At 37.8% G+C, this 22,123-nt stretch overlaps 1 protein-coding gene across 13 annotated transcripts in view; it reads left to right on the top strand.

The window, feature by feature from the left end:
- Window positions 1–22,123, top strand: part of RBPJ (recombination signal binding protein for immunoglobulin kappa J region) — a 220,675-nt gene that overhangs the window by 148,849 nt on the left and 49,703 nt on the right. For 4 of the 13 annotated variants that reach the window (XM_045474331.1, XM_045474338.1, XM_045474328.1 and 1 more), the window contains exon 2: window positions 6,914–7,096. The exons of the other annotated variants lie outside the window; for them this stretch is intronic. In XM_045474331.1, the coding sequence (XP_045330287.1) occupies window positions 7,080–7,096 (17 nt within the window). In that variant the 5' untranslated portion in view covers window positions 6,914–7,079. The remainder of the gene's footprint in view (window positions 1–6,913; window positions 7,097–22,123) is intronic. 13 annotated transcript variants of the gene reach the window in all.

Here is a 22,123-nt window from a genome sequence, read left to right as displayed (position 1 = left end):
TCTAGAATTCTAGCAGAAATATGGGGGCATATCGTGGTTGAACCCTGGGTGTTTGTTTAATTTTTTTTTTTAAGTTTATTCATTTTTGAGAGAGAGAGACTGAGCGTGAGCAGGGGGAGGGCAGAGAGAGAGGGAGACACAGAATCCAAAGCAGGCTCCAGGCTCTGAGTTGTCAGCACAGAGCCTGATGTGGGACTCAAAACTCACGAACTATGAGATGATGACCTAAGCTGAAGTCAGACACGCAACTGACTAAGGCACCCAGGTGCCCCGGGTGTTTACTATTTTAAGAGTAGCAGCAGCCTCAGCCACTTTGATGGAAGTTTTTATCAGTGTTACCGAAGATTAGGATATACGTTTTTTTTTGTTTTTTTTTTTTTTAATTTTTTTTCAACGTTTATTTATTTTTGGGACAGAGAGAGACAGAGCATAATCGGGGGAGGGGCAGAGAGAGGGGGAGACACAGAATCGGAAACAGGCTCCAGGCTCCGAGCCATCAGCCCAGAGCCTGACGCAGGGCTCGAACTCACGGACCGCGAGATCGTGACCTGGCTGAAGTCGGACACTTAACCGACTGCGCCACCCAGGCGCCCCAATTAGGATATACGTTTTAAGAAAAGAGTTTTCCCAGTTGGGAGTTCCTCAAAAGTAAAATTAGGTGAATATTCCATTTCCCAGAATTGCTGTATCACAATGTCTTTTAGTTATTGAGCCTTGTTGATCTTGAGTTTAGCCTCTTAGCTATAGGTTCTGATGTTCTCTTATCCCTAATTGGAAAAGGAAGTACAGTTTTATTATCAGGATGGGAATCATGATAGTTTATGATTCTTGGAAAGATTCTTTGAAAATTACTCAAAGTTAGGTTTAACTTTAGGTTTATAATCTTTCTTAGCATTGGCAAAAACTAAAGTTGAAATTCCTAGAATGTGTGGTTTTCATACTTTTGATAATAGCAGTTGTTAATTTTCTGTCATTATATAACAAGATTGTTTCCAAGACTTGGTTGACAGAAATTGTTTAAAATTCAAGTGTCTGTAGAACACATCCTGTAAATTATGTTACAAAATTTAAAAGACTTTGCTTCATCAACTCAGTATACCATGTTTTCTCAAAATATTTTCATATACAATAAGCTTGTGAGGATTTATATAAAAATACCAACTTGCTCAGTATGTCATACGTTGTAGGCGCTGAAAACATTTTAAAAAAAACTTGTTTTTCACTTCTGGTCTCACCTGTTTCTTTTTTTTTTTTTTTTTTTTTTGTCTCCTTTATTTATTTATTTATTTATTTATTTATTTATTTATTTATTTGGTAATGTTTGTTTATTTAGAGCACATGAGCCAGGGAGGGGCAGAGAAAGAGGGAGAGAGAGAATCCCAAGCAGGCTCCACACTCTCAGTGCTGAGCCCAATGTGGGGCTCCATCTCAAGATCTTGAGATCATGACCTGAGCTGAAATCAAGAGTTGGGATGCTTAACACTCTGAGCCACCCAGACTCTCCTTTACTCTTATATTGTCATTGTGATGTTAAAGTCTATTTCACACACTGCTCCTGCAGTTTGGGGGTCATGTGAAGAGGTCTAGAGATCTGAAACACCATTGTGTGTTCTGAGAAATCTCTTAAGTTCCACTATGGCTAGGACGTACATTGTATTTGTATGGGTAGGAGAAGCTAAGAAGCTGGATCAGGGAAAGACCCTGTGGGAATGCAGTTGTCCAGCTAAACCCCAAACGCAGCAACCTGTATTCTTTCATAACTTTCTTAATTTTATGTTCTTTTGTCGTCCAAACTTAATTTCTTCAAGAGTAACTCTACCTCCGTATGTTAAAAGCTGGCAAATTTCTGTATCACCTTTTAATGATCTCTTAAATTTTCTGTTGAGATTTCTCGTCATTTAAATGTAAAGAGTAGAATTGAGAAAGAAGGAAACAAAAATATGTGACAGATCAAAAACTTTTTTGGAGTATTTTCTGGCCTTAGATTCTTGATTTAATGGGTAAATTTTCTTGCCCTTTATTTAGAAACATAAAGTTGAAGGACAGAAATAAAGGAGAATTTAAAATCTGTGATTTAGAATGTGACCTGCTAGTTGGCATGAAATCAATTTATTGGGTTACAACTAGCATTTAAATTAAATCACGACAGAATAGGATACAGTTAATATTTCTGAGTGCGTATCAGGTGATGTATAAAAACCTACTTTTGGTGATGGTAAGCAAAGTTTGGTATGCTTTTGGCATTTCTATCTATATTGTAAAGATAGTATCCATTCATTTACTTAGGTATTTGAGAACCCACTGCTTCTCTTTCTCATCCTCTGTCTCCTTTCATTTGGGCAGTATTATGTGCCAGATACTGTTCTAAAGCTTTTACATGTATTAACTCATTTTTTTTTCTTCCATTACACAAACGGTATTTTTATCCCAATTTTTCAAAAGGAGAAGCTCAGGTGCCTAGTGATGATTAACTTGGCTTGAAGTTGCATAGCTAGCTCGTAAGTTGTGGATCAGGGATTCAGATTCAGACCCAGGCAGTCTTTTCTTCAGAGCCCGTTCTTCTAACCACCACGCTTCATTGTCTCCTGTGTGAAGACACCTCTCTGACACTGTGATAAGTGCTAGAGGTACATCTGAAATGGTTCTTGATGTCATGGAACTTAGGTATTTATAAATGTTGTATTTATAAGTCTCTATATTTGTTAAAATATATAAAAAGATACACAATGTGGGAAAACTATATATAATTAAGTAACTGTATATAATTAGCATATTACCATGTTATAAATTTCAGTATTGTTGACTGTTATTTCCATTGTGTGGATATGCCATAGTTTAACTATTCCTGTGTTGGAAAGAAATTCTCATTCCTTTCTTAGTAAGTAATATTGCAGTGAACATCAGAATGCATTCATTATTGTCATTTCAAATTACTATGTGAGTCTATTTACAAAAACCTAAAAATTTGAAGTTACTGGCATCTGTTTCTAATTTTTTGAAGTTTGCCCTTTAGCAGTAGTGCTAATCTACCTTCATAAGCATTGTATTCAGTAGTTACAAACAAAACAGAATTCAGTCAAAAATGTCCTATGTCAAACTATCTTCTTTTAAAGTCTCTGTTGTCCTTAATATTGTCATTGCAGTATATAAGTCCTTCCTAAATATTTTCTTTCATTTACTCAGATGTTTCTTTTTTTAATTTTTTTTTTTAATGTTTCTTTATTTTTTGAGAGACAGAGACAGAGCATGAGTTGGGGAGGGGACAGAGAGAGAAGGGGAGTCACAGATCCTGAGGCAGGCTCCAGGCTCCGAGCTGTCAGCACAGAGCCCAACGCGGGGCTCGAACTCATGAACCATGAGATCGTGACCTGAGCCGAAGTCGGACGCCTGACTGAGCCACCCAGGCGCCCCTCAAATGTTTCTATACTTACTATGTTTTAGAGTATATCAGACATGCCCCCCATCGTGAACATTCTTTGTTTAGTTGTCAATCATGTATCCAAAATGTGGTGCATAACATTTTCACATACTTAGGTCATTAGTGCCTAGTTTGTTCCAGGTCTTTGGTAGTTAGATAATACGTTTAAAAAGATAAAGATAACAGTTTCCCTGTTGGACATAGCATAGTGAAGGAGGCTGTAACAACTGGCATGGAAATATATTTGTCTCTTTTATAAGAAGTGAAATATTTTGTAGACAGTTGCATAGAATCTTTAATTAAAACACTAATTTTACAGTTAAAAAGTATATAGTTGCACATCAGAATTTCTGAGGGGCATTCATATTGTAATCCACTATTTTGGATATTAATGCTTGTAAAATGAGTTATGCAGAAGGGTTAGTGTTATTGATGAAGATATTTTTAAAAAGACCTTTAAGTTTTTTATTGTAATAGTTTGACTCTTAAATGTAGTAATTCTGCAAGATTTTGTTTCAGCAGTGTATAAAGTGGTTTCTTTGAGTCATCTAACTACTTACCAAACAGTGGCTGTAGTAGTTGTGTTGATCACTTCTGCAGTTAGTTTTGGAATGTAGTGTGGATGCATGGTTTCCATTCAAATTTGAAATTGTTTAGGAGTTTCCTTAACTTGGCGGATTTTTCTTCGGTGCTTTTTGTTTCTCTTTTAGTTTAATAATGCTTTAAAGTATTGGAGGGAGCTGTCCATCTACTTTTGGGGAGGGGGCTTGTTTTGTTTGTATTTTTAATTACTGATAACCTGACTGAATGGCCTCCCCTCTCTGAGCTAGTAAATATCTCTTTCCATGAGGCTAATACTGGTAGCAGTTTATGAGACAGGACCTATTTGGAAAAATGTGGCAGTGTAGCCTCTTTTTTTTTTTTTTTTTTTCTTAAGTAGGCTCCACACCTTACATGGGGCTTGAACTCATGACCCTGAGATCAAGAGTCACATGCTCTGCTGACTGAGCCATCCGGGCATCCTGGCATGTATCCTCCTAAGGAAAATACTTTTCGTTGCTCATTTTTCTTTGGTCATCTAAAATTCATGTTGATAACTACTGTGGTTTCCAAGTCCTCTTGAAAAGATATTTAAGTGTATAACTTCATGGAAATACTAGATTTCATTTGTAGGACTCAAATGGAGTTTCTGATTTTAGTGTATATGTCTGATTCTAATCCTTAGTGGCTTGACAAAGTGTACATATAAACCATGGCTACAGATCTATTTACATATGTTTGACTGGGGTTTGAGTGAAGAAGGCTTTGTAAAATTAAATTATTGTTATATCAGCCAGGTTGAAAAACAAACGTAAGTGTTGGACTTGATTTCTTCTGACTTACTCTAGAAGATAGATTGGCGTAGCAGATTGCTTAAATAATCTCTGAGCCCGACCTCCCCGCTGCAGAAGGAGGCAACTAACTCCTCAGTCTCGGGCGTGGTAGACCAGGATGAAATAGCAGTGGTGCTTTGCACGGTTCTTGGCATAATGACAACGGATGTCAGCCTCAGGACCCCCACTCCCCCAGCAATATTCTGCAACAATATTGTAACAGAAAAGTGCTGAAATTCTAGCTAAAAGCTCTAGATTTAGGTCCTAGTTCTTTTGCTGCTTGCTTTCTTGGGTCAGTTAGTTGACCACAGTGTCCATTTTGTCCTCTATAAAATGAGGTTCTAAAAACGAGACGACGTAATGAGTAAGAGCTTCGGACCTAGACTTTGATTCTTTTTTATCTAATGCATTTATATTTTGCCCTATTTCCCAATAGTTGACATTAATTTTTACGTGCAAGGGAGGAGCTGCCCTTCAGGAATATTAAGCTAGTAGTTGTGTGTAGGACGCATTTACTTGGAGGAGCAGGGTAGAGGAAGCAACGCGAGCGCCCTTCCAGGGAGTTGTAACATCTGTTGGCTCATCAGGAGGCCTTGAGGTGAAGTGAGAAGGGGCAGGGGGGTTCCACTGCGTGGTAAAACAATCTGTTCAGAAAGACTACCGTGGCTGTAGTGATTTCACTGGGCCGGGTCCCTTGATTGTGTTCTTCATTAGCTTCTTCCTGCCTACCCTGGTAGAGTTCTTTCCTCTATGCAGTTTTGTCACTGTTATCAGCTTTCTGAAGAGAGACCTGTATTTGTTGCGTTCTCCACAACCTGCAATAAATCTAAATCTCAAAAATATGTAGGGGCGCCTGGGTGGCACAGTCGGTTAAGCGTCCGACTTCAGCCAGGTCACGATCTCACGGTCCGTGAGTTCGGGCCCCGCGTCGGGCTCTGGGCTGATGGCTCAGAGCCTGGAGCCTGTTTCTGATTCTGTGTCTCCCTCTCTCTCTGACCCTCCCCCGTTCATGCTCTGTCTCTCTCTGTCCCAAAAATAAATAAACGTTGAAAAAAAAAAATATGTAATTTTCTGACATTGGACTTTGAAAGGTTTTCATCAATTGAACCTACATTTGCAAAAAGGAAATAGTTCCACTTTTTCCGTAACACAGACTTTTTAGTGCTGGCTGGGAAATTTTGTCATTTTCCATTTCTTGTCTTTTACCGTCACACGAGCTGTTCCATAGACCCAGAGCATAACAGACCTGTTCCGGTGACTCTTTTTCTTTGGAAGCCCTTTTTATGGCTTGCTTTTATTTCAGTCATCCTAAAGTAATTTTAATTGCTTTATGACAAATGCGTATTGATTGTCAGTTAGTTTTACTTTCTCTGTGTAGCTTGAGTACTCCTTCTGGCGACTGTCACAGATTGCCAAACCTGAGGCAAAAGTAGAGTGAATTCTTAGATTTACAATGTGGCATATAAACTTATCGTATCACTTGAATAATGAAGTGTTTTAAGTATTTTATATAAGAAACGTGGGTGGGAGTGGGGACCGCGGGACAGAAACCTGCCAGGGCAGCCACAGAGCAGCAGTACCACTTGGTAGTCAGCCATGTGTTGTTCATTGATACGTGCATACTCTTATAAAAGTAAGCTTTACGAACTGGAGCTCTTTTCAGCGTAATGACTTCCATGGAATTAAAAAGATTTAGCAATGTTAGCATCAGGTGGGACAGGACCCTCTGCTGTACTTACTAATGAGTTCCCTTTTATACAGGTTGTGTGGGTTATTTTCAGCTCTCTTTTAACACGGAATAGAAGAGTTGGTCCATCAGAGGCACCCACCAAGTGTTCAGATCTGTCTTTTAGATTATTCTCATTTCGTGAAAAGAACACTGAAGAATCAGTTGGGGCAAAGAGATTTTGTGGGGTTTTGTTGGATCTCCATAAAGCCAGAGCTGTCGCGCCAACTGCTAAGCATGTATTCCTTCTCATTCATAATGAGGCCTCACGTTAAAAAATGACTTCCGTAGTAGCAGCAGCAGCTTTGTTTTTGTTAGTCGTGGCAGCAGTTAACAGTGCACCAGTGGCTTAACATACCAACACTTAAGTCCTTATTTTTTGTTTTTGTTTTTAAGTCATTGAAATTATGAGACTATCATTCAAATGGAAGCGTTATAGTTCTTCGGAACCATTATGATCTCAAAAGGAAAGGAGAATGATACAGATACACTGGCTGAGGTGTTTTGAGGTGCATCGAAGTGTTCCAAGCTGTGACTTACCTTAACATGTTCTTGAAGTACCATGGCGTGGATTAAAAGGTATGCTTTAGAAATCTCCCAGTGACCCCAGGGTCATGGATAGAATGAACGCTCGTGATTCTATATTTAATTGTCACATAGTTAAAGAGATTTTAATACCTAGATTATAGATGTGGTTATGGATTTATGGTGGTAGTATTTTTTCTTTTGTTAAAAAAAAACCCATGTATCTATCACCAGCTTGATGAATGATTCCCTCCCCACCCCACCCCCACCCCCGCCCCAAGAAATGGTTATAGAAGACACTGGGATAGATATTTTCCCTGGATTTTAATAGTGATGGGCTGTAATTTCTTTTACCAAATAGTTTAGGAATTATTCATGTATTAGTCTGTAATAAGCTCTGTGGTCTGCATCATAGACTAGTTTGTCTGCCGTGCTGTCATTTCATGGCCTGAACAGGAAATAGTTGGTTAAATGCTTTAGTTGGAGCCTTAATTTGACTAAACAAAATCATTCTTACTTGGACCATTTATAGTTCATGCTTGTTTTTGTCTTTTACAAATAATTTTTCCTGAGAGGAAAATGAGTGTCTTCTTATTAACAGTGATTGTTAACTGCTTCTCTAATTAATCATTCACGTGTTTGTGGTATGTAGTCCCACTGTTATTTGTGGTTGCTAATAGTGGTAATTCTAGGTTTCATATTACCCACTTAACCATCAAAAATAGTTAGAGTTTTTGTGTTCATACATTTTATTTGACTGATGTAGTCAAAACTACTTTTTAATTATTTGAAACCTTGGAAACCTCCTACTTTTGTATGGTGTGCTTCCTGCTAAATGTTTGCTTAGGGATGGTGGAAGTGAATAAACGCAGGAAGAATGCAGAGTTTATTACTGTTGTACTGGGTTCAGAATTCTTCATCTCTTAGGTAATGAAGGAAAGTATATTGGGAAGGTAACAGTTTAAATCATTGATAGGTAAATTTAATAGAAATATACCAGAGCAGTCTGTAATTTTTATCAGTTGGGCTACCTTATGTTAAGATCTTTCGACAGGTTAGCAGTAAAATTCTAGGTGGAATTTAGTTATTAAACATAAGACAAAAGGGCTTTATATTAAATTCTAGCCTATAATGACAGCAGTGTAATCAAGTTTTGAGGTAAGGTCGGCTGCTTGTTAACCAAGGCAGTCCTTCAGTTCAATAGTATCTACTCTCTAAAAAGATCTTTTCTGACATGGGTTGGAGATGATATTGAATACATTGTTTATAAAATGTATTTCTTTATAATATTTGCTATTTCAGCTTTAAAAATCTCTTTGTGTGGGATAGTACATGGGGCATCTGTTTTTTGTTTTTTGTTTTGTTTTGTTTTGTTTTAACTCCACAGAGGATTCTTGAGGCAGAGACCAGAGTTGGGAACCCTTTGGAAAAGTTTATAACTTAGTGGTTAAGAGCTTACACTCTAGTGCAAACTGACCTATGTTTCAGATCTAACACTTTATTATTTTGACAGGTTGTAAAAATGATATGGAAAAAAGGTTTATATATTAAAAATATAGTAACATAAGTATACATAATTATATAATTTATGTTAATGCATTTTATATGTGTGTGTATATATATGTGTGTGTGTATGTACATGTACATATCTATATATAGGTTATATATCTATATAAATAAATTATACACACAGTGCTGGGTAGGAAGCCATTGTTGAGTAACAGATGATTATCAAATGCCAGATCAGGAACCTGGTCTGAGAGGGGGGATGCTATTAACATATTTTTCTTACCTTGAGTTTTACACTTTCTCAGATGATCTTCCTAGAGCTAAATGAACAATCACTATTTGACTGATGCTTTCAATTCTTTGGGTTTTTTCTCATCAGTGAAAGGTGGTCACTAGAGACTGGTAATTTATCTATGGTCCTCTAATTCTGCCCAAGTAGAGCATTCTCTAAAGCTATGTTTTTCAAATTGCAGGTTTCAACCCATTCATTAGTGGGTCAAGAAATTGATTTAATGGGTTATGATCAGCATTAAGACACATATTAGAATAGAAAATAAAATATCAGAGAGCATGGTCTATAGAAAAGGCTATTTAAAAAATATTTTGTTTCAGGTTTTTAAAATGCTGAAATAAAATGTATACACATTTATGTTGATTGGATTGCTTTAAGTGTGCCTACCATGGTCACAGATGCTATTGGCCTGTCTTGTTTCACCTTGTTAAGAAATAACCAGGATACGTTCCAGTCTGTGGCTTGTAATGGTATGCCGTGCTCTATATTACCTTCAAGGATCCCCTTACCATCCCTTTCATTTGAAGTGAAGGTTATTATAGGAGAGTATCTAAGGAATAGAGGAGAATAGGAGAACATAATGGCTTTTGAGTGGCATTACAAGGGTGCTTTATCAAGTAGAGTGATCAAGTATACTGCCCCTTGGCATACATTCTGGTATTTATCATCTATAGATCAGTGATCTTCAAACTGCCAGTAGTAGCCTATTCTGGAGTCAAATTAATAAGTTACTGCCTTTCCCCCTTAATTAAATGAAGCGGAAGAGAACAGAATAGCAAATGTCTTAATGTATCCCACAATATGGCTTTGTAAAACTTTTGTTTTAGGGGCATGAATATGTGCCAGATTGCAGAGACCTAAGTACTGGTAAAGATCAATTGGGAAATTGTATGAAGCTCAGTCTTACAAATCTAGATCGCCAAACTGACCCCGGCCAGAAGACTTCAGATATCTAAAACAGGATTATCAGTTCAGTCAGTGGTCTTATCTCTGATGGTAGGTTATAGTTAATGAGCTGTGAAACATTTTTGTTGTTGTTGTTTTTAAGAGAGATGGTGCATGTGCAGGGGAAAGAGGGAGTGAGAGAGAATCTCAAGCAGGTTCCATGCTCCTCACAGAGCCCTATGTGGGGCTTGGTCCCATGACCCCCAGTATCATGACCTGAGCCGAAATCAAGAGCCACTCAGGTGCCCCTTTGTTTTTGTTTTTTGTCATGTTATTGGTATGTGTGAAGAGGTGTGAGCTTGCCCTGGTAAATATTTAAAGTCTCCTAGGTAAGAAATTTGTAATATATACTGCTTGAGGACGAATTTACTCTTACTTTACATTGATGAAAGTGGCCCATACAATTAAAAAAAAAAAACAAACCCAAAAACCTGATGATATATACTAAAACCCACCCAGTTCATTTTCTCATTCCTTATATGTTAGGACTTTGCATGTAATAAACAGGTGCTGCTTCAATTCAGAAGATAGACATAAGTTTAATGTTGCAAAAAGATTAAGCATAAATCAGATAGATTATAATATGTAGTGTAGTTAAATGTTAGACCTTTTATTTTTTTGTATTTGTGCCTGTGTCCACTGCAGTGTCCTGCTAACAGGCAGATATTTGTTTTATAGATTTGTTGAAGGTGATCACAGAGTTTCTGGTGAACATTTTAAAATAAAGCTTCAAAGTAGGACAATATCAGCATGTGTTTGTTTTAGGATTGTGTCTAAAATACAGTTTCTCTCTAGAAAACAATAAGAGAATGAAGACTTCTGGTAAATGGTTTCATAGCAATGGAATTTGTATATTAGCTTTCTCCACTTGGGAGTTGAAAAATGGAAGAAATCTTTGCCAGAATAGGAGGCCAAAAGATGATAAGCACAATTCATCTTTCTTTGCAAGTTCTTGGAATTTGAGTCAGACATACATAGTTCCTGCTCTGAATTGGGTACGATATACTAAACTTAGAAATCATGTTTTGAAATTACAGAAGATAAAGTAGTAACCACCACCCCCCCACCCCCGCAACCAGTGGATTAAGTACGCCGTTGATGGTAGGTTGTCTTTGCACCAGTGTGTGCAGGGGTAAATTGCTAGTGGTGAGGCAGAAATCAGCCTGTGGATTCAGAGAATGGGAAAATTAATTCCTTTTTTCCATTACTCCATTTCCCCAAAACCTCCCACTCCCCACCCGACCTTGCCTTCTCCCAGACTGTTCAGTTCTTCCTACCCTCATCAACAGCATCGCTTGACTTTTCATCATTATTTTAGTCCGGTTTATTCTCAACCTCCTCTCTCTTCCTCATGCTGCTTCTCCTGTTGAGACTGCAAAGTTTCATGGTGTTGCTTCCTGGCATTTATTTCTTCTTCACAACTATGTCCCTTTACTTTAGTTACCAGCATGCATGAGAATGAGAGCAACTTGTATCCTTTATCTTTGGTAGATTTTTCCTCCTAACATGTAGTTTAGAAAGAAACTAAACTGTATTCTAGTTTAGTTGGCCTCGAACTGAGAGCAGTGGCCACAGATGGCCCCAACCACATATCTAGGATTAGAAGAAAGAACATTTCATAAATTACTGTTAATTATTAGATATGGTTCCAGGATACTTTTGGTTACTAAAAACAAGTCAAAAACTCTCTTAAGAATGAAGATTAGCTGCTTTGAGAGTGTTTTAAAAAGATGTTTTAGATTATGAAAATAACAAAGTTTTAAAAATCTTTTGTATAAATGATAACATTGTTAGCATTAGGCACTTTCTCAAGCTAATTTATAGTACTTTGAAAAACATTGCCATTTTGCCTGTTTCTGGAATCTGGGATATCTATTAAAAGAATACTTTAGAACCCTATCTCAAGCATGAACCTAACTGAAGTGGAATATACTAGGTCAGTAATTGTCATGAAAATTGGGGAATATCTTGCTTGTGAAAAAAAAAAAAGAAATCAGTTTATCTTGTAATATTGAACTGCTAGGCGATTATGGGGAGGCTAGTGCGTAGGTGAGCCGGAAATGTGCACACATGCCAAACCTGTTGCTTAAATGAGGGGTACAGTTTTCATTATGGAGACCTTATCAGCCATGTGGCCAGGTTCTTACACATCAGAGCGAGTGAACTGCAAATAAAATAATGGCAGCTTTAGATGACGCCCACAAGTCGTCAGGTGTTGCTTTAACAACCGTCACGTCAGCATATACTCTTTAAAAATAATGACTGGAAATGTACGACTTTGGAAAATAGCGATCGGAAAGGACAGCTGCCTTCTTCCACTCCCCCGCCCTGCCCGCCCCTCGCTCACATGCTTGCGCTCTGTGATTATTTGTTATAAGGAATCCTGGGGAGGAACTCTTGGGGTGGTCGGTGGGACAAAGTATGTTTTCAGAGCATTTACTTTGGTGGAGTGCTTTTGTGTTTCATTACAACAATGGGAGGACCAAGGTGATTAAAAATGTGCTGCAAGTGCTGATAGTAGCAGCTAAGCAGCTAGATTAATCAAGTCTGCATGAAATTTACCTGTGTGAAAATTCCTTTTTGGTTAAAATTCCTGTGGACAAAGTAATCTGTGAGTGGGAAATTGTGGCCTGGGGCAGGGACAAGGCAGATACAGGTGGTGACTTGGAGCAGGTAAAATCCTTTGGAAACATTGACTTTTGAAATAAAAGCTGTGGCTCCACCTGCTGAGAACCAGTTTCAATGCCACTCTCTCTACCCCAAAAGTCACACTGTGTTTTGTTGACTCCTGTATCCCCTGTCCCCAGACAGTGACTAGTCATAGCAGGTACTTAGTAAATACTTGTTAAGTGAACGAACTTTTGGTAATAGAGGTTATTAACATGCACTTGACCTGTCATGGCAGGACAGACCATTTCTTATGTACCAACTTCTTAATTTACAAATGGAGAGAATGAGTGGATATATAAGGAAGTAATCACATTTTGAAATGATTTTAATTTCTTCAGTTTTATCCTCACTGAACTCTGAGTTAGAATTTGTATTAAAGACCGAGAAAATCTTGAGCGCATAATAGCTAGTATTTAAGGAGTGTTGGACTTAAAAAATGCCCCCTCCAGCTCTCCAGGTTGTTACAATTAACGTTTGTATTTTACAGTGCGGAGACTGAAGCCCTCAAATAACTGTGTAAGGGCTAGAGTGGTTTTTTGTTAGACCTGGACTTCGGGGGAACAAATCTTGGAAATAGTTTATACAATAATTCAACAGATTTTTCTCACAATGGTAGATCTCCAAGTGTGAGTTTTTTTTTTTTTTTTTTTTAATAGGGAAAGAATGATTGTGATCTATGCTCGTATCCCACAGAAGAAAAAGCTCTGTATTTGAACTAAAACATTTCCATATTTGGGATTGACCAGATTTAGTTTGTTAGGAGGTGGACAATTGCCCTTTTATGGCCGCGAGACACTCCATTACTGCTTTATTTCTCTTCGGCTTGGTGGCTCTGACACTTCCCCAGGCAGTCCTTTTCTCTTCTTTTTCACTGCTCTGTTGCATCCCAGTGTTCTCTATATCCTTTCTTCTCTTCCTACCCCACAACCTCCTCTCTATATTACATGCAGCCTTAACAAACAGGAATATTTGCTCTGCAGTCTTCCTGTTTAAAATAATGTGTGAACAGTGCTTTTGAGTGTGAGAACTGGGCAGACCAAGTGAGAGAAAGGAGGATGTTATAAAAATAGTATAAAATGTAGGTCCTAGCAAGTTGTCCAGAAGTCAAAAGGGTTGACCCCAGGACAAGTAGTATTCCTCTGTCAGATTAAAAGATTTGTTGAGTATAATGACCAGACTGGTCGGATTAATTCTTGAGGAATACTGGAACCAAACCAAGGCATTGAGGGATAACCAGGAAAAAAAAATCAATAATTAGAACTGTGACTCCCCTTTAACTTTGATTTTCATTCCGAAGTTCAAATTTATACTTAGAATTAAGGATCTAATTTTAGTCTTAAACTTTCCTTCATACCTAGGAACCACCATCATTTAAAAAGCCCAGAAAGTTAAGGGCGCCTGGGTGGCTCGGTCGGTTGGGTGTCCCGACTTCGGCTCAGGTCATGATCTCGTGGTCTGTGGGTTCGAACCCCATGTCAGGCTCTGCGCTGACAGCTCAGAGCTTGGAGCCTGCTTTGGATGTTGTGTCTCCCTCTCTCTCTGCCCCTACCCTGCTCGCTCACTCGTTCTCTCTCTCAAAAATAAATAAACATTAAGAAGAAAAAAGCCCAGGAAGTTAATTTGTCAGTTGCATCAATATTATTGGCTTATACATAATGGATCTTATATTAGTATTTGATTATTGAAACTACAATGAAAAATTGCCTGGGTGAAATTGCTGGAGACCTATACCTGGTATATGTAAGTTTTCCTATCAGATTCCTCAAAACTGTGTAAAGGACTTCTAAGTACCTTGTTTCAGGAGTATTGTTTATAGCCCCATTTAGATCTTGATAAGAATCTATCAAAAACATGGATTAATACTTTCTGAAGATGTCAACATGGCTCATTAAGGAACATTGGTATTGTTGAGCAAGTAATAATAGTAAACTATAGCAGGACATTCTCCTTAGGAAAAGTAGATAGTTTAATTAAGGTGAGGAAATTAGTCATCATTTTAGGTTTTTGGACTTGGTAAAATAGTTTGTTTTTCTCTCCTTTATAAAACTTGTAAATTTAATAATTGACTTATTTGGGAGACTATAACTTTTTTCTCCAATGTGGAAAATAGTGTTCTAATTTCAGATCAATTTGTTCATGATTATTTTTAATTCAGAATAGTTCATATAAATAATATTATAGTTTAAGAGCTACTATTCCATAATTCTTTTTTGGTTTTGCCACCTTTTTTTCTTTTTTAACATATGACTTGCTATTCTTCTGGTTTATTGGGTTAGTGAACACATACTGTCTACAGGCTTATATTTGAAAACTTGATGTTAACACTATACACACTTGAGCCAACTTTAATGTGAATAATATAAGCTTATAGGTTTGGCCATATTTCTCTTATGCACACTTCTATTTAAAAAAAAAAAAAAAAAGGTTGTTCAGCATAAAAGTTATGGCCTAAAAAAATCCACTGTGCCTATCTGATTTATTGAGGAAACAGGTTGGCATTTTTTTTTTGTCCTATAGCTCTTTAAAGGCTCTGGATTCCACTAATCCCTACAGCTATTAACACATCAGATTTCCCTGGTTTATTTAACCTAGTGGCATTGTTTCATATTTTCTAGTTTGATTACTACAACATTTCATTCTTGAGATTCAACAGTTTTTGTTTGCTGAGAAATAGTTTACAGGTTAAAAAATGATTTTTCTGAAACATTAAATTTTCATATGATGGGTGGTTTGTGTAATGAAAAAAGAAAATAGACATTAATTTATCAGTGAATTAGGGAGAAAAAAGTCCTTATTTTGGGAAGATAAAGAAGATAAGCAGTTTAAGGACCAGAGTATGGCTTCCTTATGTATTTATGTGTGGGTCTCATTATCTTGACCTTAGTATGGTCAATGCGTAGTCAGAGGTAGGAGAAAGTCCTGCCTTGTGACTTTCTGAGCTCAATTTTCTAAGTTTGAAATAATGCCTACCTGTCAGGGCTACGAATGAGAATTAAGTGACAGCATATATAAGGAGATACATGCTATTTGTTGTTACATACTTCTCTGTTCTGCTATATGAGGCCAGTTTAGGAAGCTGCGGATAGTAGTAATGAGAGCTTCATTTAGCCTTGTGGAATCGGGGAATGGAAATATAGAAGATAATTTGAGATACAGTTGGCAGCATTAGTCAATGATTTGTTTATGACAGAAGGAAAGAATGAGAAGAGGTCAGTAAGACTACTACTGTAGAGAAACGACATGTCTTCAGGGAGCACGCAGGTGTAGAAGTTGGTAAAAGGAATGTTAAGAATTAAGTGGCTGCAGTAGAGTTTATCTTTAAGGAAGACCTATCCTCCTGTTTTCTAGTTAGACAGTTTGATGTTGGGCCGTCGACTAGACAGTAAATTAACTCTGACAACACAGCTTTGCAGTTTGCATAATTTAAATTCATAGCACAGCAAAACACTAAGTACATACATACGTGAATGACTCAGATGGTGAGTGAAACCTCTTCCTATTAAAGGTGGTTATTCTCGTTTTCTTTGTTGCTACCCTGACTCCCAGCTTTTGCTCCTGTGTTAGTGCTTCGACACCATCAGTTTCTGATGATGTATACTTTTGATCACTTCATGGTCGTTCCCAGTTCAGAACCTTTCCTTTATGCTGAGCAGAGGTCCTCAGATGATTCGAGTATTCGGCTGCTTTTCCTACCCCCCAGGGCAAAGCAGTTTGCCGTCAGATTGCACTCTCCTCAACTTCTGTGCCGCTGTCTTGCATATTACCTTTCAGAGTCCTGGGCCTCCTGTGAGGCTTGAGGAAGCAGATACTAGCTGCTGGGTCCGTGTTTTTGGTCCTAGCGGTGCGTGAAGGCAGCGTGACAAGTTACTGGCTCGGATAGACTTTGGCAGAAAGCCATCTTTTAAGCTTTGAATTGTGGTTAAGACCACTTCTTCAGAGTGGTTTAGGCATTACCACAAATGCAGGTCTATTATATTATGGCCTGTTGTAATTCAGAAGAAATGTATTGTTTTGGGCATTAACACTCAACGCTGAAAGGTATTTCCGTATTCACGCAATGGTATTATAAAAAACATTTTGGAAGTCTCTTTCCCATTCTGATCATATGAATTTTGATCATTTTATTATTTTTGTTTATTAAAATTCTCCATTTTAATTCAGTGTCCTATCTTACATATTTTAAAGTGGTAATTGGCATCGTTTATTATGCCCTCAGGGACAGGATTCTTTGAAACTGCTTAACTCCTTTATAAACCCGAGTCCTAGCCTTACCTTTATTCATTAGACCTTATTCTGGCTACCCTATCCATAAATGTTCTGGTCCGTGTTTTTTCAAGGAAAATAAAAGGCGGATGCACTGCTGAATTCAGATACTTGAGAATACCAAACTGTGTTAGAGATTTGGCTATGTAAGAAATTGGCCAAACATGGTTTGATGGAGGTTGGGCTGGTACTGTGTTTGTATAATTTCTATCACCATAAAAAAGAAGAATGTAAAACCTCTTTGTTTACTGAAGATGTTTGTGTAGATTCTTGGTTCCTTTCAACTCAGAAGAAAATGTACTTTGCAGAATTATGATCGATAGTGTAAATAGTAAAGTCATAAGACACAGTTCCCACTACAATTGTAACATTTTTCCTTGTGCGAGGAAAATGTAAGAGTAAATGTCAAATTTATGACATACATATGTGGGCACACACGTGTCTGTATGCATATGTGTGTGGTAGCCAAGGTGTGGCTCCTGTGACAATTGTCTTTAGATTTACTGAATTTTATGTATTGATAGCTTTAAACAGCATTTTTTTCACTTTCAGTATTCGAAGAAAATTTTACCCTTTACCTTTAAGATTTAGTCAGTAGCTGAAGCATTGGGAGGGTAAAGAAGGTTTCCTTTTTGGTTTTTTGTGGACCCTTCACTGAAGCAAAACACATCTGTGCTTGTATCGTAGAAAGTTTTAGGATCAGTTATTGCACTTTACAATTCTAGCATAAAATTCATATCCCTGGCCCCATGTTCACATGTTAGCTAAATTCCATCTTAATGCAGAGTATATGGAAAACCATGAACATTATACTTTAGCTCTGTTTTTTTGTTGGTTTGTTTTTAATGTTTTATTAATTTTGAGAGGGACAGAAACCGAGTGCGAGCGGGGGAGAGGCAGAGAGAGAGGGAGACACAGAATCCGAAGCAGGCTCCAGGCTCCAGGCTCCCGGCTCCCAGCTGTCAGCATGGGAGCCTGGGGCTTGAACTCAGGAACCATGAGATCATGACCTGAGCCAAAGTCCAACACTTTAACTAACTGAGCCACCCAGGTGCCTGGGCAAGGTAGTTTTCTGAGCTAATTTCCGCATCTGCATAATGAGGATAATAGCATCTACCTTATAGGACTGATTAAGTGTATGCAGTTGAGATATGCAGGCACAGTACTAGCCTTACGCCAGCCCTCTAGTAGCTGCTGTTACAGTGTAGTCTGTATGGATAGGGACAGTGTGTCTTATTTGTTGCCACATGTTCCAAGTCTAGTGCAGTGCTTAACACACAATAGGCACTTAAATGTGTGTTAAATGATTAAGATAAAAATAACCAGAATATAGGAAAACAATTAAACCATTTTCTGTCTCCTTCCTTTTCTCAGTTTTAGATTAGATAGGCAAAGGAAGCCAGTTTTAAGATTAATAATGGGAACATTTTAATCCTAGTACATATTCAGCATTTTTTTCCATGACATTTCATAGTTAGTGATTTTTTAAAAATACGTAATCTTGTGGTAGATGATTTGCCACAGATGATCCTGATATTTTGCCTACTAAATAGGAGAGAAGATTGTGGGAATATCTGATCTACAATTTGGATGGAGAGGGAGGAAGACCAATTTTGTTAGGACTTATATGCCCATTGACATGATATTTAACTTTTCTTAATATGAAATATACCATCCTGGAATGGTGTAGCCCAGGACTAGAAATCACTGCCTTATAAAATTTTGATGTTAACATAAAATTTGAAGGCAATAGGAATGAATTCCAGGAAAGAACTCTTTCCCTCCACCCCCCCCCGCCAACCAGCCATTCATTCAAAAAACAAGAAAAATATACATAATACCCACACACACACATATATATTTCTAAATTAATGTCATAAACCTACAGAAACAAAGCACACAAATTGTAAACATACAATAAAGTGAATCTTCACAAAGTGAACATACACGTGTGACCATCACACGCATGAAGCAAGAATGTTATCAGCTCCCTGGAAGCCCTTCTTGTTGCCCCTTCTGGTCTGTCTGCTACTCTCCCACAGGTAACCTGTATCCCAATGAACACTGCACATTAGTGTGGCTTGTTTTTGAATTTCCTATAAACAGATTTATATAATTTTGTGCCTTTTTGAGTCTGGCTTCTTTTGCTCACGATCAGCATATCACATATATGGTGATAGTTTGTTCACTTTGGTTACTGAATAGCACTCTATTGTATGATTATTCCTTAATTTATCTGATCCTCGACACTGGTCTTTTGGGTTGTTTCTAGTTTTGGCTTATGTCTGATGCTACAGATGTTCTTGTACATGTCTTTTGGTATCCATTTATACACATAATGTGGGGAGAGTATTTTTACTACTTTGGAATTTCATAGGCAATAATAATCTCAAGTCAGCAAGCAATATATTTTAAACTGTTGTCAATGGGCTAGCAGTATCACTACGTTCTAAGGTGTACTTGCCTTAAGGAAGAGTCACAGGCCTCCATGTCCTGCCTAATTGCATGATACTGCTTCTCAGGCTTTTCTGTTGCATAGGCTGAGTCAGGACTGAGTAGGGAGACACCCACTGGACCTAACTTTGAAAGGGAAACATGCTTTTTCTACTCCTCCCATTTCCTTCCGCGTGATGGGACCTATGTGATGTATGATGCTTGGCCTCTCTCCACATACCAGGTGTGTGGAACATTTTATTTTTAGAGCATTAGGACTCTATAATATAGAGTGTGGCTTTAAAATTTCAAGTTCTTTTGGCTTAATAGTTGTGTGGTTTTTTTTTTTTTTTTTACTGAAAATTACTTATTTTTCCATAACTTATTCTCTGGAGGCAGGAACTCCTGATGTAACCATTTTTCTCGTATCCTTTCCTACTAAAAATCTCCTTGGCCCTTTGTACTGTAGGGTAAGCTTCCATCTCAGAAATCATTGATGGCCACTTCTTGGGGTTCTGACCTATCTCAGTGTCAGACGTTTCTTGTTCACTTGTCCGAGGCAGTGGTTAACAGGTAACTGGAGCCCTTCCCAGACAGATGTTTTATACACTAAATGTTGCATGTATTTGCAAGAGTAGAACCCACGAAGAACAGGTGGGAAAAAAATCCCATTGTGGATGGTTATACTGTTATGGCCTTCTAAATTTTCTGTAGGGAGAAAAATGTCTTTTGCTGCCTTCTTTTTTCTTTTCAACCCCTCCCTCCCTTCCTTCCTTTTTTTTTTTCTTTGACTCATTAAGGTTAGAATATTTAAGGATGAGAAAAAAGTTAATACCTCTTCTGATTAAAAATCAGATTTATTTCTTCCTGCAAAGAAATTCCAAGTGGCTGCTTAGCCTTTAAATAACTGACAACCTTAACATCTCTGACAGAAAATTTGTAGGGAGGAAAAAAATCTTCACTGCTCGTAACTTGAGGTGGGCATGAAAAATAAGAGGGGACATGCGTGGGAGAAAACTTTGTGACTTCATCTCATATATAAGCCAGTTGTCCATGATCACTTGTGGATTTTCTATGAAAGGTGTTTAGTCCTAAACAGTTTTTGATGGGTTACTTGTATGCTGTCTGGGCTGCCCTTCCTTGGAAGGGATAAATTCTAGGGCAAACCTCTCTTTCTCCTTTCGTATCTTTGCCTTGATGGTGGTAGGAACTGTTTGTGTGTGTGTGTCTGTGTACATGTGGATACACATGTGCTATTTCTATTTATATGTTCATATACTCCTCATTTGTTTGTTTTGGCACCTGCTTGTTGGTGTTTAAGTTACTGCGCAGCTGCTGTTACTTGACCTGGTGGTAACTTAGGACCCCTCAAAGCTGAGCCCTTATCCCTCTCTAAGCCGTAGCTTAAGGCAAAACTAAATGTGTTTTTGTGTGTGGTAAATTATATATGACGACATAAAATGTATCATTTTAACCATTTTTAAATGTACAGTTCAGTTGCATTAAGTACCTTTACATTATCGTACAACTATCTCCATCCATCTCCAAAGCTTTTTATCTTCCCAGACTGAAACTCTGTACTCTCTCTGCTCCCTGACCCCTTTCCCCAGCCCCAGCCCCAGCTCCTGGCAACCAGCATTCTACTTTTCTGGCTCTGTGAATGTGGCCACTCTAGGTACCTTATATAAGTGCAATCCTAGAACATGTGCCCTTTCGTGTCTGGCTTATTTCTCTCAGCATAAAGTTTTCAGGGTCATCCACGTCGTACCATGTGTCAGAATTTCCTTTTTAAGGCAGAAGAATATTTCATTATATGTGTATACCACATTTGTTCATTTCTTCATTCATCAGTAGGCATTTGGGTTGTTTCCACCTTTGGGCTGTTGTAAATAATGCTGCTGTGAGCAATGGTGCGCAAGTATCTGTTTGAGTGCCTGCTTTCACTTCTTTTGAGTTTACACCCAGAATTGAATTTGATTGGTCATGCAGTAACTGTATGTATAATTTTTGGAGGAACCACCACACTACTTTCTATAGTGGCCGCACCATTTTACATTCCCACAGTAAGGTACAGAGGTTTTAATTTTCCCATATCCTCACCAACACTTGTTATTTTCTGTTATTTTTGATAATCACCATCCTAATGGATGCGAAGCGGTATTTCTTTATGGTTTTGATTTGCATTTTCCTAATGACTAGTGATGTTGAGTATCTTTTCACGTGCTTATTTGCCATTTGTTTATCTTCTCGGACAAATATATCTGTTCAAGTCTTTTTCCTATTTTTTTCTCCTGTACCTATTTTTAAATCAGGTTTTTTGTTGTTGAGTCAGAGGAGTTTTTTATATATTCTGGATGTTAATCCCTGTGAGATACATGGTTAATTCCATGTATTTCTAAAACAATATAAATGTGTATTTGTTTTGAAGGGTCTATTTCAGTGTTACTGTATTTGTTAGAGTAAATATCATTGAGTAATCCAGCCTTGAAGGAGTAGTGGTGTTTTACTGAGTGCTTATTTGTACCAGGTACTCTTTTAGGTGCTATACATAGATCAACATTTTAAATTCTTGTGAGACTCCTATGGAAGTACTGTTATCTGTGTTTTCAGTTGAGGAAAATGAGACATAGAATTTAAGTAACTTCCACTTGTTGGCATTAAATCTGGGATTTGAATTTAAGCAATGCAGCTCTGGAGTCCATGTACTTACCACAGCACTTGTCTACCATTCCCACGTGTGATACTCTGCGTTCCATCAGGTGACACTTTGCACCTCTTGAACGTGGCCTTAAAAGGCAGTTCATAAGGTCAAGTGAGGCATTTGAAGGAGTTCTTAACAAAAATTAAGCAGATAGCTAAGATTGGAACCTATATAAAGCTCTTTAAGTTGCATTGTATTTCCCTTTGTGGAAGTATATGTTTTCCTTAAGGGTGTGCATTTCTTTATTTGAATTGGGCATATGTTTTTC

This window comes from Leopardus geoffroyi, chromosome B1 (assembly GCF_018350155.1).
Source record: "Leopardus geoffroyi isolate Oge1 chromosome B1, O.geoffroyi_Oge1_pat1.0, whole genome shotgun sequence".
Classification (NCBI taxonomy): Eukaryota; Metazoa; Chordata; class Mammalia; order Carnivora; family Felidae; genus Leopardus; species Leopardus geoffroyi.
The sequence above is the reverse complement of the archived record's forward strand: the minus strand, read 5'-3'. Positions and strand labels throughout refer to the sequence as shown.